Below are 16,874 nucleotides of genomic sequence, written 5' to 3' on the forward strand. Positions count from 1 at the left end.
CTCAGGTGGGATTTTGGGGTGTCCTGTGCAGGGCCAGGGGTTGCACTTGATGACCCTTGTGTGTTCCTGCCAACTCAGGATATTCTGTGACTCTTTGGCTATTAATTTCTAACTTCAGGAACATCTGCAAGCGAGTGCAAAACATCTGCTCCTGAGAGATGGGATCTGAGGGAAAGAACACTGAGGGGCAGAAGAGGAAATCTTGGTGTTAAGTCTGAGGCAGCCCATGCAGTAAAGGGTTTAAAAAGGGGGCACAGAGAGGAAGGCACTGGCTTCACTACCTGCTCTGGGCTGGCTCTGTTTGATACCATCTTCTGTGCAAAGGTTTTGGTGCCTTGGGCTGAACTAGACTGGAAAATCAACAGCTGAGAAGGAAAAACACAGCTGCTCTGTTGAGGGTCACGTCACTGGGGCTGCTCTGCAGACAGCGTGCTGGGAAGAAAGATCTGTAAGGGAGCAGCCAGTTGAGGACACAAATAATATTTACATGCCCTGCCTGTGGAACTGGAAATAAAACCTTCCTGCCAGCAAGAAATTCAGCCCAACCCTCCTGGCCCCACCTGCTCTTGGGGGAGGCTCCTGTTATAAAAGACTCCCGGGGGCGAACAGAGCTCACATCGCCTGGGGGCTCTGCGGGGACTCCCGCCGGGAACGGGCTCTGGGGGAATCCTCCTGGGAACGGGGCTCTGCGGGGACTCCTGTCGGGAACGGGGCTCTGCAGGGAATCCTCCCGGGAACGGGGCTCTGCGGGGACTCCCGCCGGGAACGGGGCTCTGCGGGGAATCCTCCCGGGAACGGGGCTCTGCGGGGACTCCCGCCGGGAACGGGGCTCTGCAGGAAATCCTCCCGGGAACGGGGCTCTGCGGGGACTCCTGTCGGGAACGGGGCTCTGCGGGGACTCCTCCCCGGAACGGGGCTCTGCGGGGACTCCTCCCGGGAACGGGGCTCTGCGGGGACTCCTGTCGGGAACGGGGCTCTGCGGGGACTCCTGTCGGGAACGGGGCTCTGCGGGGACTCGTGCCGGGAACGGGGCTCTGCGGGGACTCCTCCCGGGTACGGGGCTCTGCGGGGACTCCTGCCGGGAACGGGCTCTGGGGGAATCCTCCTGGGAACGGGGCTCTGCAGGGAATCCTCCCGGGAACGGGGCTCTGCAGGGACTCCTCCTGCCGCGGTGCTGCCATGGGGAAGAGGGTGGCTGTGGTGCTGGCTGGCTGTGGAGTCTACGATGGCAGTGAGATCCACGAGGCGTCGGCTGTGCTGGTGCATCTCAGCAGGGAGGGGGCACAGGTAAGAGCTCCTGCCCCGGCTCTGGCTCCTTTTGCCTGGCTCTGCTCCTCAGTCCTCTCCTCCTTGTCTCTAAGACAGACCACAAGCTCCCCATCGCTTGCAAAGCAGGGGTGAGTGGAGTTAAAGGGAACTCCCTGCACAGCTCTGCTGTACCACGGGCTTGGCTTGGTGCTCTTTGCCCAGTGCCTCCAAATTCTTTCCTGAACAGACTTTCCTAAATACCTTCTCTATTCTTCTTTTTTTTCTTTTTTTTTTTTTTTGGCTTACACATCCTCTTTTCTGCTCTGCTGTTTCAGTTCGGGCTCTTTCAAATCCATCTTGTTAAAAACTCAAAGGTTAGAAGTGAAAATTGAATCAGAGACTCACTCACAGGATGGTTGGGCTTGGGAGGGGCCTTAAAGCCCATCCAGTTCCACGCCGTGCCATGGGTAGGGACATTTCCAGCAGACCAGGTTGCTCAGAGCTCCATCCAGCCTGGTCCTGAGCACTTCCAGGGATGGGGAGTCCACTTCTCTGGTGAGAGAACAGACAAGTTCTCGTGAGTTGAACTTGGGGAGGGGTAAAACAGGCGACCCTCAAGCAGCAGCTCCAATAGACCATTAGTCAGGAGAGCCACTCCGCGACACTGGAAAAGGAGGGAGGGCCCCTGTGGAACATCACCCTCAGCTCCGAGCCACCCCCGTGTCTGGGCAGAGCCGTTCCCTGGGAGCGGGAATCGGGGTGGAGCACAGAGGCACAGTGGAGATCTCCGTGTCCAACTCCAAACCTGTCCTGCTGTGCCTGCTCCGTTGGCTCAAAGCTGCCCCTCGACCAAACCTTTTCTGCCCTCTGTGTGATTTCTGCGCTTCTCTCCTGGAGCTGCTGCAGCCGCTTCCCTCCTGCCGTGTCCGGAGCACATCCTGCCTCATCCCTGGATCGCCAGGGGCCTCTAGTGGAGGAAATTCACGTCAGTTCAATCCCTCCTTTTATGAGGAAAGCCAGAATAGAATGTTTCAGTTGGAAGGGAGGAGAACTCAGCACATCCCTCTCCATGTCCCCTCCTCAGGAAGCTGCAGCGAGCCAAGAAGTCGCACCTCAGCCTCCTTTTCTCCAAACTAGGCAATCCCAAAGTCCTCAGCTGCTCCTCACAGGACATTCCTTCCAGCCCTGTCCCCAGCTTTGCCCTCTCCTGGACATCTTCAAGCTCCTTTAACCTCCTCCTGACATTGTGGGGCCTGGAGTGGCACAGCTTGTGGAGCCCCCAAATCTTTCACCCACCTGTTTGCCACTCTCCACTCCTCATTTCTTCACGTGAGCTTGAAAATGCTGAAGGAAGGGGGAGCATTTTCCAGGAGAGCACTTTGGGCTTGGGAAAACAGTAGCTGGGGAAACTCCAGGTGCTGTCTCTGAGGGAGACACGTGGTGGGAGCGCAGCTCTGGGGGCTCAGCACCCCCAGGGATCCACGGGCTCTGTGGGGCAGCTGGGGCAGGGCTGGGGCTGTCCCAGTGAGAGGGAGTGATTGGGACAGGGATGGAAACCTCTAAGAAACAGCTTCACCAAGGGCTCTTCAGCCCCCAAAACAAGCAGGGGGAGCTCCCTGCTTTGTCCCTCTCCTTCCTTCCTTTTTTCCTCCTTCCCTCCCTGTCAGATCCAGGTGAGGATCACGGCATTCCCCACCAAAGTCCTTTCCTAACAAAGTCCCTCAGCATTTCCACCCACTCCCTGTGACCTTCCACACGTTTCTCTCTCATTGCTGAACGATAACAGACCTCTCCCCTGTCCCCAGGTAGAGGTTTTTGCCCCCAACATCTCCCAGATGCACGTGGTGGACCACGTGAAGGGGCAGCCAACGCAGGAGCAGCGCAACGTGCTGGTGGAAAGTGCCAGAATAGCCAGAGGCAACATCAGGGACTTGGCTGAGCTGGATGTCAAGGGGCTGGATGCCCTGATCATTCCAGGTAGGACCTGTGTGGGGCCTGCATGTGCACAGCCTTGGGAACAGCTTGGATGAGCCCTAAGCCTGGAATGACATGAGAGTCATGGGCTGGAGAGGAACTGGGGAAGATGGGCTGGAAGCAGGGACTGGGAGGGCAGACATGGCTTGGAGTTAGATCAAAAGAGAACATGGCAATGCCAAGCTGATGCCAAGAGGAGAGGGTGGGTACCTGCCAACTGAGTTCTCCTCTGTGCCATACAGAGCTGTGTTTTCCCTGCATGGAAAACTGTCCCCTCCCTCACCACCATCCTTTCCTCCTTACTGGGAGAGACTGGGACAGAGACGGGCTCAAAGGCACAAAGTTTGGTCAGCCTGGCAGTTCCTCTCTAGTGAAAGCACGACCATGGGATTCCAGTGGGATGGATGAGGCCTGGAGCAAGGATTAAGGGGGGAAGTGTGTCAGTGTATTCCAGCAGAACTCTGGGAAGAGCTGATGGTGAAGCACAGCCCCATTGGAGCACCAACACTGCCCCACTGCCCAGCTGGGAGCAACGGAGGTGCTTGGATGCCTCAGCTCACAAAGCTTCAGGATCTCAGTTTTTAGTTCTCTTATCAACACAGGACAAATGCTGCCATCCTTAGAGGTGACCTCAGCACTGTCTGGAACTGCCTGAAGGGAAGTTCTGGCCAGGTGGGGGTTGGTCTCTTCTCCCAGGCACTCAGCAATAGGACAAGGGGGCACGATGGGCTCAAGCTCTGCCAGGGGAAATTGAAGTTGGAGAGCAGAAAGAAATTCTTTGCAGAGAGAGTGCTCAGGGATTGGAATGGGCTGCCCAGAGAGGGGGTGGATACCCCATCCCTGGAGGTTTTTCAACTGAGCTTGGCCGTGGCACTGAGTGCCATGATCTGGGAAAGGGACTGGAGTTGGACCAAGGGTTGGACTTGATGATCTCGGAGGTGTTTTCCAACCCAATCCATTCCATGATTCTGTCATTTTATGGATGTGCCACTGAGTGAGAATCCACCATGTCTTGATCCAACCCTACTGTGATCACCATGTCTTGATCCAGCCATGTCTTGATCCAACCCTACTGTGATCACCATGTCTTGATCCCACCATGTCTTGATCCAACCATGTCTTGATCCAACCCTACTGTGATCACCATGTCTTGATCCCACCATGTCTTGATCCAACCATGTCTTGATCCAACCCTACTGTGATCACCATGTCTTGATCCCACCATGTCTTGATCCAACCATGTCTTGATCCAACCACATCTTGATCCAACCCTACTGTGATCACCAGCCCAGGGCACTCTGTGCCCTGGGCTGGTGATCACAGTGGGGTTGGATCAAGGGTTGGACTTGATGATCTCAGAGATCTTTTCCAACCCAATCCATTCTATGATTCTATGATTCTATCCCTCAAATCCAGACGAGCATTCCACCCTGCAGTGCCTGGAAAAAGCCCTGCCCTGGATATACCCTCCCAGCCTAAACTCCTTCTCTTCTTTTCTCATCTCTCAGGTGGCTTTGGCGTGGCTAAAAACCTGAGCACCTGGGCCACCCAAGGCAAGAACTGCACCATCTGCAGAGAGGTGGAGGATGTCCTGAGGGCATTCCATGCTGCCCAGAAGCCCATTGGGCTGTGCTGCATCTCCCCAGTGCTGGCAGCCAAACTCTTCCCGGGCTGTGAAGTGACCGTGGGCCACGACACCGAGTGTGAGAGGTGAGGGCAGGGGCATTGCAGGAGCCTCTCCTTGGGCTGTGGGGTGCAGAAAACCCCCCTGGCTTCCTAAACTTCTCCTCAGAGAGGAGCCTGGGGGGGGTGGGATCCAATCCCAGCCTGGGAGTGTGTCAGTGGGTTACATTTAAGGAATTATGGAGTTGTGATTGAATCACTTCGTCCCACAGGTTTAATGATGGCAGATCAGGGCTATTGATATTTATTAAGAGAAATGAGCAGATGGAAGACCTTAATCAGCATCATTTACTTCAGTGTAAAAGCTAAAAACCACTAGTAGAGTCTAATATAGCATAAAATAGGACAGTGCACTGTATCAAAGCAACTATATTTAAGCACTTGTATCAAATCTGGCAAAAAAACCCCCAATAATTAAGTAGAGATTGATAAAACTCACCACACAAATCCTTGGGCAGGTCTGTCTCCCTCAGCCCCTGGGGAGGGACCATGAAGAGGTGTCCCTGCTCCACAGGAGAACCTCCACACATCCAAGAAACCCTGTGGAAGAATCTGGAAGACTTTTACCATTTCTCAGCAGATCAGAAGGATTGACCTATCACCAGATTCGTTTGCATTTTTGTGTTCCCACAGCTCTGGTGGCTTAAAATGAGAGACTTTATTTTAAATACAATCTTGTATTTGCCTCCCCCATGCACGTAGCACCTCATGGACCCAGGGTAGGACAGACACCAGAGCACTGATGGTTGCACAAGCCTTGGGGTGTTAAGAAAGGGAGGGAATTAAACTGTCCTCAGTCCTACAGGAAAGCTGTGACTGAATCCTCCCAGTAGCAGAGAAGGAGTGTTGATGGCTCTTGCTAGGAATGAATGTCACTTGTAGGAATTTTGTGGAAAAAAAAAATAATCCAAACCTAAACCTAATTGTTGTCCAAAAAAGCTGTGGCTGCCCCATCCCTGCAAGTGTTCAAGGCCAGGCTGGATGGGGTTAGGAACAACCTGGGCTGGTGGGAGGTGTCCCTGCCCATGGCAGGGGGTGGCACTGGGGGGCTTTAAGCTCCCTCCCAACCCAACCCAGCCTGGCCTTCTGTACACACCAAGTCTGCAGTGGGCAGAGCTGAGTAGTGGAACATCAAGGTCTTATTTTGCCTTTCCTCCAGATTTTTAACTCACCTGGAGGTTCTCCTGGTTCTGTAGTCCTGGAGAAACCCCTCAGGCAGGAAAAGACTTGGATCCTCTGGAGCAGGTTTTGAGCAGGGACCACCAACACTTTCCCCTCTCAGCCTCCAGCCACCTCTCTGTGCCAGGACAGCCCCCTCGGGGTGTGTCCATGCCCGTGCCATGCCCGTGCCATGCCATGGCTCTCCCTTGCAGGTGGCCCTACGCGCAGACAGCCGTGTCCCTGCAGGAGCTGGGCTGCCACCACGTCCCCAGCAGTGTCACCGAGGCGCACGTGGACACGCGCCACCGCCTGGTCACCACCTGCGCCTTCATGTGCAACGCCCCCATCCACGAGATCCACGATGGCATCGGCACGATGGTCCATGAGGTGCTCAGGCTGGCCTGAAGGACACAGAGCCCAGAGTGCAGCCCCTCTGCCCCCCTCACACCCACGTGTCACCCAGAAAAGTGTCCCCCAAATGGAGTTCTGTGCCCTCCCCGCCCTTCCCAGACCACTGGTGGCTGCTGAGGAGGGAGAGCCTGGGGTGGTTGTTCTGCCATAGCAGAGTGGTGGGGATTGGGGTGTGGGCACAGACTGAGCTGGCAAAGGATCACAGAATCATAGAATGGATTGGGTTGGAAAAGGCCTCCGAGATCATCAAGTCCAACCCTTGATCCAACCCCACTGTGATCACCAGCCCAGGGCACAGAGTGCCCTGGGCTGGTGATCACAGTGGGGTTGGATCAAGACATGGTTGGATCAAGACATGGTGACCACAGTGGGGTTGGATCAAGACATGGTTGGATCAAGACATGGTGACCACAGTGGGGTTGGATCAAGACATGGTTGGATCAAGACATGGTGGATTCTCACTCAGTGCCACATCCATAGAATCACAAAATCATAGAATGGATTGGGTTGGAAAAGCCCTCTGAGATCATCAAGTCCAACCCTTGGTCCAACTCCAGTCCCTTTACCAGATCATGGCACTCAGTGCCACGGCCAAGCTCAGCTGAAAAACCTCCAGGGATGGGGAATCCACCCCCTCTCTGGGCAGCCCATTCCAATCCCTGAGCACTCTCTCTGCAAAGAATTTCTTTCTGCTCTCCAACTTCAATTTCCCCTGGCAGAGCTTGAGCCCATCGTGCCCCCTTGTCCTATTGCTGAGTGCCTGGGAGAAGAGACCAACCCCCACCTGGCCAGAACTTCCCTTCAGGCAGTTCCAGACAGTGTTGAGGTCACCTCTGAGCCTCCTCTTCTCCAGCCTGAACACCCCCAGCTCCCTCAGCCTCTCCCCACAGGGCTTGTGCCCCATGGTTTGGGTTGGGAGGGACCTTGAAACTCATCTCATTCCACCCCCTGCCCTGGGCAGGGACACCTCCCACCAGCCCAGGGTGCTCCAAGCCCTGTCCAACCTGGCCTGGGACACTTCCAGGGATGGGGCAGCCACAGCTTCTCTGCCCAACCTGTGCCAGGGCCTGCCCACCCTCCCAGGGAAGGATTTCCTCCCAGTATCCCAGCCAACCCTGCCCTCCTCCAGCCCAAGGCCATGCAGGAGCCCAGGTTTCCAAAGGGCTCCAGTTCAGTCCCTCCCTACCCCTCAGCCCCCCTCCCAGGGGAATTGTGGCAAAAGGAACTCAGTTCTGCTCCCAAATAAACCAAAAGGTTCTGCTCCCAAATAAACCCTGCTATTTTCACATGGGCTGGGCTCTGCTGCTCTTTGTCCTTCCCCTCTGGATCAGGATGTGCCCTCAGTGTCACTGCTGGGCCAGGGAGTGGGAAACAACCCAGGAGAACTCCCCAACAACCCCCCCTTGTTTTGCTGGGATTTGTCAGAACCCAGAGCTGGGCATGGGTGAAAGCAGGACCAACCCAGGGTCATCTGCTGGGAAGAGAGGGAATTCTTCTCTGGTTTAAACAGAACCATGGAATTCCAAGCTGGAAGGACCTCCAGGCTCAGCTGGTCCAACCTTCTAGACAAGATGCCCCAGCTGCACCTTAACTGCAAAACTGGGAAATCCAGCACTTCCCTGGGGAGATTATTCCAATGCCAGATTGTTATCATTGGGAAAAACTCCTCTTGTGTCCACCCAGAATCTCCCCAGGAAGAACCTGCACCATTATCCCCTGTGTTTTGCATGTGGAAAAAGGGAGTTTCCATCTTCTTTGTATCCACCCTTTAAATACCAAAATGTGATATTTTCCTCCCCTAAATCTCATCTTCCCAAAGCTGAACAAGCCCAGTTCTCTCAGATTTCCCTCCAGTGGCAACTTCCCAGGACCTGGATCATCTCTGTGGGCCTTCCCTGCACCCTGTCCACAAGTTTTTTTGGCAGAGTGGGGATCAAAGCTCTTTGCACAACTTAAAATAAGTGACTTTATATTAAACACACTCACATTTGCAGCCACTGAACGTTCCTGCAAACACAGAGAGCTCTCAGCTCTGGCACTTTTCCTTGTGCAAAGGGATTTCTTTGACCATGTGAACTGAACACAAGTGAAGTTGCAGCAATTTATCTACTTTGAGTTTAAAGAATGTCCTAAAAAAGAGGGAGAGGAAAATCCCCATAAAACAGGTTAGAAAAAGCTGATCCCTGCAAATATAAAGAGTTCCCTGAGCCCAAACCAAGACATAAACCCACAACTCCAACTGCTGGGGACAGAGATTGACCTTGTCTGCTTCTGAGTTCTCTCTTTACCCAACTGGAATCATTTGATGTATTTTTTGGTCGGAAAAGGATCTGAATCCTGTCACAAAACTGTGATTTGTGGATTGAAAGCCATGTCAGCATCTCAGGAGCACGTGGACAGGGTGGCTTGGGGACCTGCTCACAAACACCTTGGAAACCATCACTTAGAGCAGAACTGACCTGTATTTTGTGCTGCCTCCAAGGAAATGGGGGAGTGTGAAAGCTGAGCCCCCTCACAATGCACACCCAGGGGTGCAGAGCAAGGAATCCACCTGGCCTTCAGCACAGGCTGGTCTTCTTCATGAGCCACAGGAATTCCTGCTCGTCCACTTGCCCATCCCCATTTCTGTCTGCCTCAGCAATCATCTCCTGCAAGGCATTGGGGAGCAGGGTTAGTTTGGGATGGCAGTGATTGGATTCAGCAGAGGCAGAACCACTTGTCAGGGAGTTGGGCTAAACCCAGAGGGGGTTTAGCCACAGGAATTCCTGCTCATGAGCCACAGGAATTCCTGCTCGTCCACTTGCCCATCCCCATTTCTGTCTGCCTCAGCAATCATCTCCTGCAAGGCATTGGGGAGCAGGGTTAGTTTGGGATGGCAGTGATTGGATTCTGCAGAGGCAGAACCACTTGTCAGGGAGTTGGGCTAAACCCAGAGGGGATGGTGTTTGCTCAACGCCAGACCTGCCACGGGGCAAAGTGTTCACTCAACCACTCACCACGTTGGGGTTTTAATACATTTATAAAGAAAACTGCCTAGAAAATATTACAGGGAATTTCCTGGGAGAAGCAAAGTGCTGGGAGCAGAGTTCTTCCCATTTGTGCTGGTTTAAAGGTGAACCAGCAGGGGAAATGAACTCACCACGAGAGAGATTATAAGTCAGAGCTAAAATTTAATAATAATATTACAATAACAACACTGACACACAAGGGAAATTGCTTTTAACTCACAAAACCCCAGCAGTATAACCCAGTGTCCTGGGGCACAAACCCAAGGGGGTTTGTTTGTCCTTGTGCTGAGACCCCTGTGGCTCCCCCAAGTCCAGAGCAAAAGGAAAAAGAAAACCTGTTGGTGCAGGTGAGGGCTGTGGGCTGGGCAAGAGCAGTGATCTCCTCCTGTCGAGGTCCTGCTGCTCCTCTGGATCCCAAGTCTTCTTACCCACCACTTATGTACCCTCAGGGAGCACCCAGTCCCTCCCCCTGGGCGGGGACTCATGTGGGTTTCATGTAGAACCTGAAGGGTTATTTATTCATAGAATCACAGAGTGGTTTGGGTTGGAAGGACCTGAAAGATCATCTTGTTCCAACCCCCCTGCCATGGGCAGGGATACCTCCCACCAGCCCAGGTTTCTCCAAGCCCCATCCAAGCTTGACCTTGGACACTTCCAGGGATGGGGCAGCCACAGCTTGTCTGGGCACACTGAGCCAGGGCCTGCCCACCCTCACAGCCAGGAATTTCTTCCTAATTTCCAATATAAATCTACCCTCCTTCAGCTTAAAATCATTCCTCCTTGTCCCACCCCTCCAGGCCCTTGTCCAAATTCCCTCTCCAGCTTTCCTGGATCCCAAGTCTTCTTACCCACCACTTCTGTACCCTCAGGGAGCACCCAGTCCCTCCCCCTGGGCAGGGACTCACCCAATGGGTGATTAACTCTGGGAGCCAGGGGGTGTTGAACCGTTGATGGCCCATTGGCAGCTCCGCCCCCTCAGGCTGGGTGTGAAGGTGATAATGGCTCCCTGGGCAGCTGCTGCCAATGGCCCATTGTCCTTGGGGAATGAATAGAGGGGGTAGAACACACAGCTTTGATCACCCCACACAGGGTTAGCTGGTCCCTCCTGCTCAACTAGGACACCATTCCATCACTGCAACTCCCCAAATCTGCAGTTGTGCTGCTGCCATTTCCACAGCAGAAGTGGCTCAGCCTCCCAATCCACTGGGGGACAGAAACTCTTCCATTCCTACCAGGAGAGAGGGAATTTTCCTCCAGCTCCATAAGGATCCCCCCCCAGCCCAGGTACAAACCTGCAGCTCTTCATCTGTGGGGTGTTCCCCCAGTTCTCTGGCCACACGTTTGAGGTTTTGGAAGGAGATTTTGCCCGTTTCATCATCATCAAAGAGTTTGAAAGCCTTGAGAATCTCCTCCTTGGAATCTTTTCCAGCCTTGGAGGAGAAAGGAGGAATTGAAAGGGGAAAAAAAAAAAAGGGGGTTGTGCTGCAGGTACTACTCAAAGTTATAAAACATTTGAGAAAACCTAAATAAATAAATTTAGAAGAGCCCAGTGGGCAGGAATCACACAGTGGAGACACATAAGGGAGGCAGACACAGCCAGAATTCCTGAATTTCAGGCTTCCAGGGAGGTTTTTTTTTCTGTCCCAGCCAGCCAGAAGTCTTTGGGATTTCACCACAAGGATCTTGGGTTTACTGAACATTATGAATTACACCATTAATTCACCTTTTCCTTGAAAAATGAGTGAGACTCCAAGGCACTACCTGAGCTGCTTTATACTTAGTTAGGATGAAACAGTGTTTAAATCTCCCACTAAACCCCAGAAGAGGTGAAGGTGCTCAGACACCCCTAAAATTTAAGATTTGTAAAAGCAGAGAGTGGCTCTGTAAGGAAATCAGAATTCCAGGGAATGAAACACATCCATGTCACTCATCAACACTCCCAGAGCTCCCCAAGGGCCAGAGCTGGTTTGGATCTGGGACAAAAGCCCTGAGTGCAGTTTTGCCCTTTTCTCACACACAAAACCCCCTTGACTGGTAAAGAAAATTGTGAGTTACACCATTAATTCACCTTTTCCTTGAAAAATGAGTGAGACTCCAAGGCACTACCTGAGCTGCTTTATACTTAGTTAGGATGAAACAGTGTTTAAATCTCCCACTAAACCCCCAAAGAGGTGAAGGGTGCTCAGACACCCTCAAAACTGCCTTTAATTGGACTGTTCCCACTTCCATACCATTTTCTGGGTCATCACTGCCAAGAAGTCATCAAAGCTGATTTTTCCTGTGCCTTCCTTGTCCATGTCTGAGATCATTTCCTTGATCTCTTCTTGTCTGGGCTCGAAGCCCAGGGCCCTCATGGCCACCTGGAAGGACAAACCCAGTTAGAAATCCTACAAAATTATCAGCAAAGCCACCGGGGAGGGGAAAACAAAGTGAATTCCTGCCACATCTTGTTAAAACATTCTTTGTCTGAAGGAAAACAGGGCACACCAGGGTGCAGAAAACAGGGATATAGAAACATTCCTGTTCTGGAGTTGCCCTGCAGTTAATTCAGGAATTCCACACATTGCCATCAGATCAGGACAGGGAGGGTTTGGCTTTAGCAGAGCCTTGGGAGAAACGTTTGTGCCAAGAAAATTTGGATTATTTTCTGCTCCTGCCTCACCTATTTTGGGTGTATTGATTAAAACTCCTGTGCTGGGTTCTCAGAGCACCAAGGGAGTATTTTGGAAGGAAAAATGCCAGCCTGTCACACAGTGCTGTGACAGCAATTCCCAAGGCTGATGGGAAATGAATGTTATTCCTTTCCTGGCCATGGAATTGCTACAAGGAGGAGGAATGAGGTACTGAATATTTTTTTTTTAAAGAAAAGCAACTTCCAGGCCCTGTTACAGCCAAGATGGGGAAAAGGAAGAGCCAGAAATACCTCAACAAAATAATTTCAGGACAGGTGACTCCCTGAACCTCCAACCCCACCAACCTAATCCAATGAGGAAGGCCTTAAACTGGCACCACAGGGAATTGAAATCAGTTTATTTTGCATTCCAGGGATACAAATCCCTTTCAGTGACTGCTGGGAGAACATTCCCCTCCTTTGACAACGAGACAAGAGGCAGGTTTGAGACCAGACCTGCTCCTTGTGGTCTCAGGGAACGTGGAAATCCAGGGAGGAAAGGGGAGGGAAGCAAAAGAAGTCCTGATTTATTGGTGACTCTTCTCAATACAGTGGGCTGGGGCCACAGAGGGGGTTCAATGAATAAAGGGATAAAACTGCACCACACTGGTGGAACAGAATTTAATAACAATAATAATAATAATAATAATAATAATAATAATAATAATAATAATAATAATAATAATAATAATAATAATAAATAACAATAATGATAATATAACATTAACAATAATAATAATAAATATTACATATTGTTCATATACATAATACTTTAAAATATATTTTTGCTTAATGTTATTTAATAATATCATTGAGTGACAATATTATTTAATATTTAAGATTTTTATATTTATTGTAATATAATTTATTTAATATATTTATATATATTTGTATAATTATATTGTTCATGATATCATTATTGTTATTATTGTTGTTATTATTATTATTGTTGTTGTAATTATTTTTTTTATTTTTATTTTTATTATCTAGGACAATTTAATGACAAAATAAAATTAATGATAATATTTATTATTATTATGATTATTATAATTATAATTATAATAAAATATATAATTATAATAATAAAATATATAATTATAATAATATATAATTATAATAATAAAATGTATAATCATAATATTGTTCATGATATGATTATTGTTACTATTGTTGTTATATTATTATTATTGTTGTTATATTATTATTATTATTATTATTATTATTATTATTATTATTATTATTATTATCTGGGACAATTTAATGACAAAATAAAATTAATAATATTATTTATTTATTATTATTGTTATTATTGTTGTTATTAATTATTATTATTATCATTATTATTATTATTGAAAATTTAATAACAAAATAAAATAAATAATATTTATTATTATGATAATTATAATTATAATAAAATAATAACAATAAATAATACTATAACAATAATAACAATAATCATATCATGAGCAATATGATAATTATACATGTATATATACAAAGTATATTAAATTATATTACAATAAATATAAAAATTGTAAATATTAAATAATATTGTCACTCAATAATATTAAATAACATTAAGCAAAAATATATTTTAAAGTATTATGTATATGAACAATATATAATAACAAATAATAATAATAATAATAATAATAATAATAATCATCATCATCATCATCATTATCATCTGGGACAATTTAATGACAAAAAAATTAATAATAATATAATAATAATTAATAATAATAATCATCATCATCATCATCATCATCTGGGACAATTTAATGACAAAAAAAATTAATAATAATATGTATTATTATGATCATAATTATAATTCTGATAAAATAATGACAAAAAATAATAATATAACAACAATAATAACAATAATCATATCATTAGCAATATGATAATAATGATACATGTATATATATAAATTATATAAAATAAATTATATTACAATAAATATAAAAATTGTAAATAATATTGTCACTCAATATTATTAAATAACATTAAGCAAAAATATATTTTACAGTATTATGAACAATATATAATTAATGATAATAATTAAGTTCTCAACAAGACAAGAGGGGAATAAAACACCATTTTAACGTGTACAAACCCCTTTCCTTGATGTTTTACTGACAGAGAAGGAGCTTCAACAGAGTGGCTGGAGAGGGACAGGGGCAAAGGGACCTGGGGGTTGGATTGACAGGAGGCTGAAGATGAGCCAGCAGAGTGTGCCCAGGTGGGCAAGAAGGCCAATGGCATCCTGGCCTGGCTCAGCAATGGGGTGGCAGCAGGCCCAGGGCAGTGACCCTTCCCCTGGACTCAGCACTGGGGAGGCCACACCTGGAGTGTTGTGTTCAGTTCTGGGCCCCTCAGGTCAGGAAAGAGATTGAGGGGCTGGAGCGGGGCCAGAGAAGAGCAACGAGGCTGGAGAAGGGACTGGATGTGGCACTGAGTGTCCTCTGAAACACCTCCAGGGACAGAGAATCCAACATGTCTTGATCCAACCCCACTGTGATCACCAGCCCAGGGCACAGAGTGCCCTGGGCTGGTGATCACAGTAGGGTTGGGTCAAGAGTTGGACTTGGAGATCTCAGAGGTCTCTTCCAACCCAACAGAGAAGAGGCTGGAGAAGGGACTGGAGCACAAGCCCTGTGGGGAGAGGCTGAGGGAGCTGGGGGTGTTCAGGCTGGAGAAGAGGAGGCTCAGAGGTGACCTCAGCACTGTCTGGAACTGCCTGAAGGGAAGTTCTGGCCAGGTGGGGGTTGGTCTCTTCTCCCAGGCACTCAGCAATAGGACAAGGGGGCACGATGGGCTCAAGCTCTGCCAGGGGAAATTGAAGTTGGAGAGCAGAAAGAAATTCTTTGCAGAGAGAGTGCTCAGGGATTGGAATGGGCTGCCCAGAGAGGGGGTGGATTCCCCATCCCTGGAGGTTTTTCAGCTGAGCTTGGCCGTGGCACTGAGTGCCATGATCTGGTAAAGGGACTGGAGTTGGACCAAGGGTTGGACTGGATGATCTCGGAGGTCTTTTCCAACCCAATCCATCCTGTGATTCCCTGGAGAGAAGGGCTGTGTGTGTTTGCCCAGAGATCCCGGCCCGCACCCTGAGCTCGCTGGCGGCGATGCGGCCGCTGCCGTCGGTGTGGCACAGCTCGAAGGCGCCGCGGATCTCCCAGCGCTGCTCCTCCAGCACCTCCCGCTGCCCCCTCGGCGGAGCCGACAGCGCCGGCCTCGACAGCGGCGGCCTCCTGGACCCGCAGGCCTGGGGCGGGACGGGACGGGGGTCAGGGCGGAGACAAGGGGGGATCAGCCCCATCATGGCCCCTCAGCCCCTCACAGACCCCTCGGGGCCCTTCACAGACCCCTCTCAGCGCTACCTCAGTCCCTCAGTGTCCCCTCAGAGCCCCCTCACAGACCCCTCAGAGCCCCTCACAGACCCCTCAGAGCCCCACAGATCCCTGAGAGCCCCTCAGAGCCCCTCACAGACCCCTCAGAGCCCCTCATAGACCCCACAGAGCCCCTCACAGATCCTTCAGAGCCCCTCACAGACCCCTCAGAGCCCACAGACCCCTCAGAGCCCCACAGAGCCCCTCACAGACCCCTCAGGGCCCCTCACAGACCCCTCAGGGCCCCACAGACCCCTGAAAGCTCCCACAGACCCCTCAGAGCCCCTCACAGACCCCTCAGAGCCCCTCACAGACCCCTCAGAGCCCCTCACAGACCCCACAGAGCCCCTCATAGACCCCATAGAGCCCCTCACAGATCCTTCAGAGCCCCTCACGGACCCCTCAGAGCCCCACAGACCCCTCAGAGCCCCTCAGAGCCCCTCACAGACCCCTCAGAGCCCCTCACAGACCCCTCAGAGCCCCACAGACCCCTCAGAGCCCCTCACAGACCCCTCAGAGCCCCTCACAGACCCCTCAGAGCCCCTCACAGACCCCTCAGAGCCCCTCACAGACCCCTCAGAGCCCCACAGCCCCCTCAGAGCCCCTCACAGATCCTTCAGAGCCCCTCACAGACCCCTCAGAGCCCCACAGCCCCCTCAGAGCCCCTCACAGACCCCTCAGAGCCCCTCACAGCCCCCTCAGAGCCCCTCACAGCCCCCTCAGAGCCCCTCAGGGACCCCTCAGGGACCCTGACAGAGCCCCTCACAGACCCCACAGGGCCCCTCACAGATCCCTCAGAGCTCCCTCACAAACCCCTCAGAGCCCCTCAAGGATCCCTCAGAGCCCCTCATGGACCCCTCAGAGCCCCTCATGGACCCCTCAGAGCCCCTCATGGACCCCTCAGAGCCCCTCATGGACCCCTCAGAGCCTCTCACGGACCCCTCAGAGCCTCTCACAGACCCCTCAGAGCTCCTCACAGACCCCTCAGAGCTCCTCACAGACCCCTCAGAGCTCCTCACAGACCCCTCAGAGCCCCACAGACCCCTGAAAGCTCCCACAGACCCCTCAGAGCCCCTCACAGACCCCTCAGAGCCCCTCACAGACCCCTCAGAGCCCCTCACAGACCCCTCAGAGCCACTCACAGATCCCCTGAGAGCTCCTCACAGACCCCTCAGGGCCCCTCACAGACCCCTCAGAGCCCCTCACAGACCCCTCAGAGCCTCTCACAGACCCCTCAGAGCCTCACAGACCCCATAGAGCCCCTCACAGATCCTTCAGAGCCCCTCACAGACCCCTCAGAGCCCCCTCACAGACCCCTCAGAGCCCCAC

The 16,874-nt window shown here is 50.7% G+C and overlaps 2 protein-coding genes across 2 annotated transcripts; one reads left to right on the forward strand and one right to left on the reverse strand.

Moving 5' to 3' along the window:
* The first annotated feature begins 788 nt into the window (after window positions 1-788).
* Window positions 789-6,728, forward strand: LOC139678477 (glutamine amidotransferase-like class 1 domain-containing protein 3, mitochondrial). Its single transcript, XM_071569336.1, has 4 exons — window positions 789-1,287; window positions 3,054-3,225; window positions 4,731-4,932; window positions 6,279-6,728. The coding sequence occupies exons 1-4, from the start codon at window positions 1,180-1,182 to the stop codon at window positions 6,469-6,471; spliced, it is 675 nt and encodes a 224-aa protein (XP_071425437.1). The 5' UTR covers window positions 789-1,179; the 3' UTR covers window positions 6,472-6,728.
* Window positions 6,729-9,035: 2,307 nt separating this feature from the next.
* On the reverse strand, window positions 9,036-15,324 carry LOC139678467 (centrin-1-like). Its single transcript, XM_071569322.1, has 4 exons — window positions 15,263-15,324; window positions 11,717-11,845; window positions 10,778-10,915; window positions 9,036-9,125 (listed from the first exon to the last, which is right to left on the reverse strand). The coding sequence occupies exons 2-4, from the start codon at window positions 11,837-11,839 to the stop codon at window positions 9,036-9,038; spliced, it is 351 nt and encodes a 116-aa protein (XP_071425423.1). The 5' UTR covers window positions 11,840-11,845; window positions 15,263-15,324.
* Between the last annotated feature and the right edge of the window lie 1,550 nt (window positions 15,325-16,874).

Source organism: Pithys albifrons, chromosome 14 (genome assembly GCF_047495875.1).
Source record: "Pithys albifrons albifrons isolate INPA30051 chromosome 14, PitAlb_v1, whole genome shotgun sequence".
Classification (NCBI taxonomy): domain Eukaryota; kingdom Metazoa; phylum Chordata; class Aves; order Passeriformes; family Thamnophilidae; genus Pithys; species Pithys albifrons.

Bases quoted from the DNA above. Each gene is read 5' to 3' on its own strand.
- LOC139678477 (XM_071569336.1), top strand. From the start codon at position 1,180: ATGGGGAAGAGGGTGGCTGTGGTGCTGGCTGGCTGTGGAGTCTACGAT. The intron at 3,226-4,730 runs GTAGGACCTGTG...CTCATCTCTCAG, and splicing joins GGATGCCCTGATCATTCCAG to GTGGCTTTGGCGTGGCTAAA. The intron at 4,933-6,278 runs GTGAGGGCAGGG...TCTCCCTTGCAG, and splicing joins CACGACACCGAGTGTGAGAG to GTGGCCCTACGCGCAGACAG.
- LOC139678467 (XM_071569322.1), bottom strand. From the start codon at position 11,839: ATGAGGGCCCTGGGCTTCGAGCCCAGACAAGAAGAGATCAAGGAAATG. The intron at 10,916-11,716 runs GTATGGAAGTGG...TTCTCCTCCAAG, and splicing joins CAGTGATGACCCAGAAAATG to GCTGGAAAAGATTCCAAGGA. The intron at 9,126-10,777 runs GTTTGTACCTGG...AATGCCTTGCAG, and splicing joins CCACAGATGAAGAGCTGCAG to GAGATGATTGCTGAGGCAGA.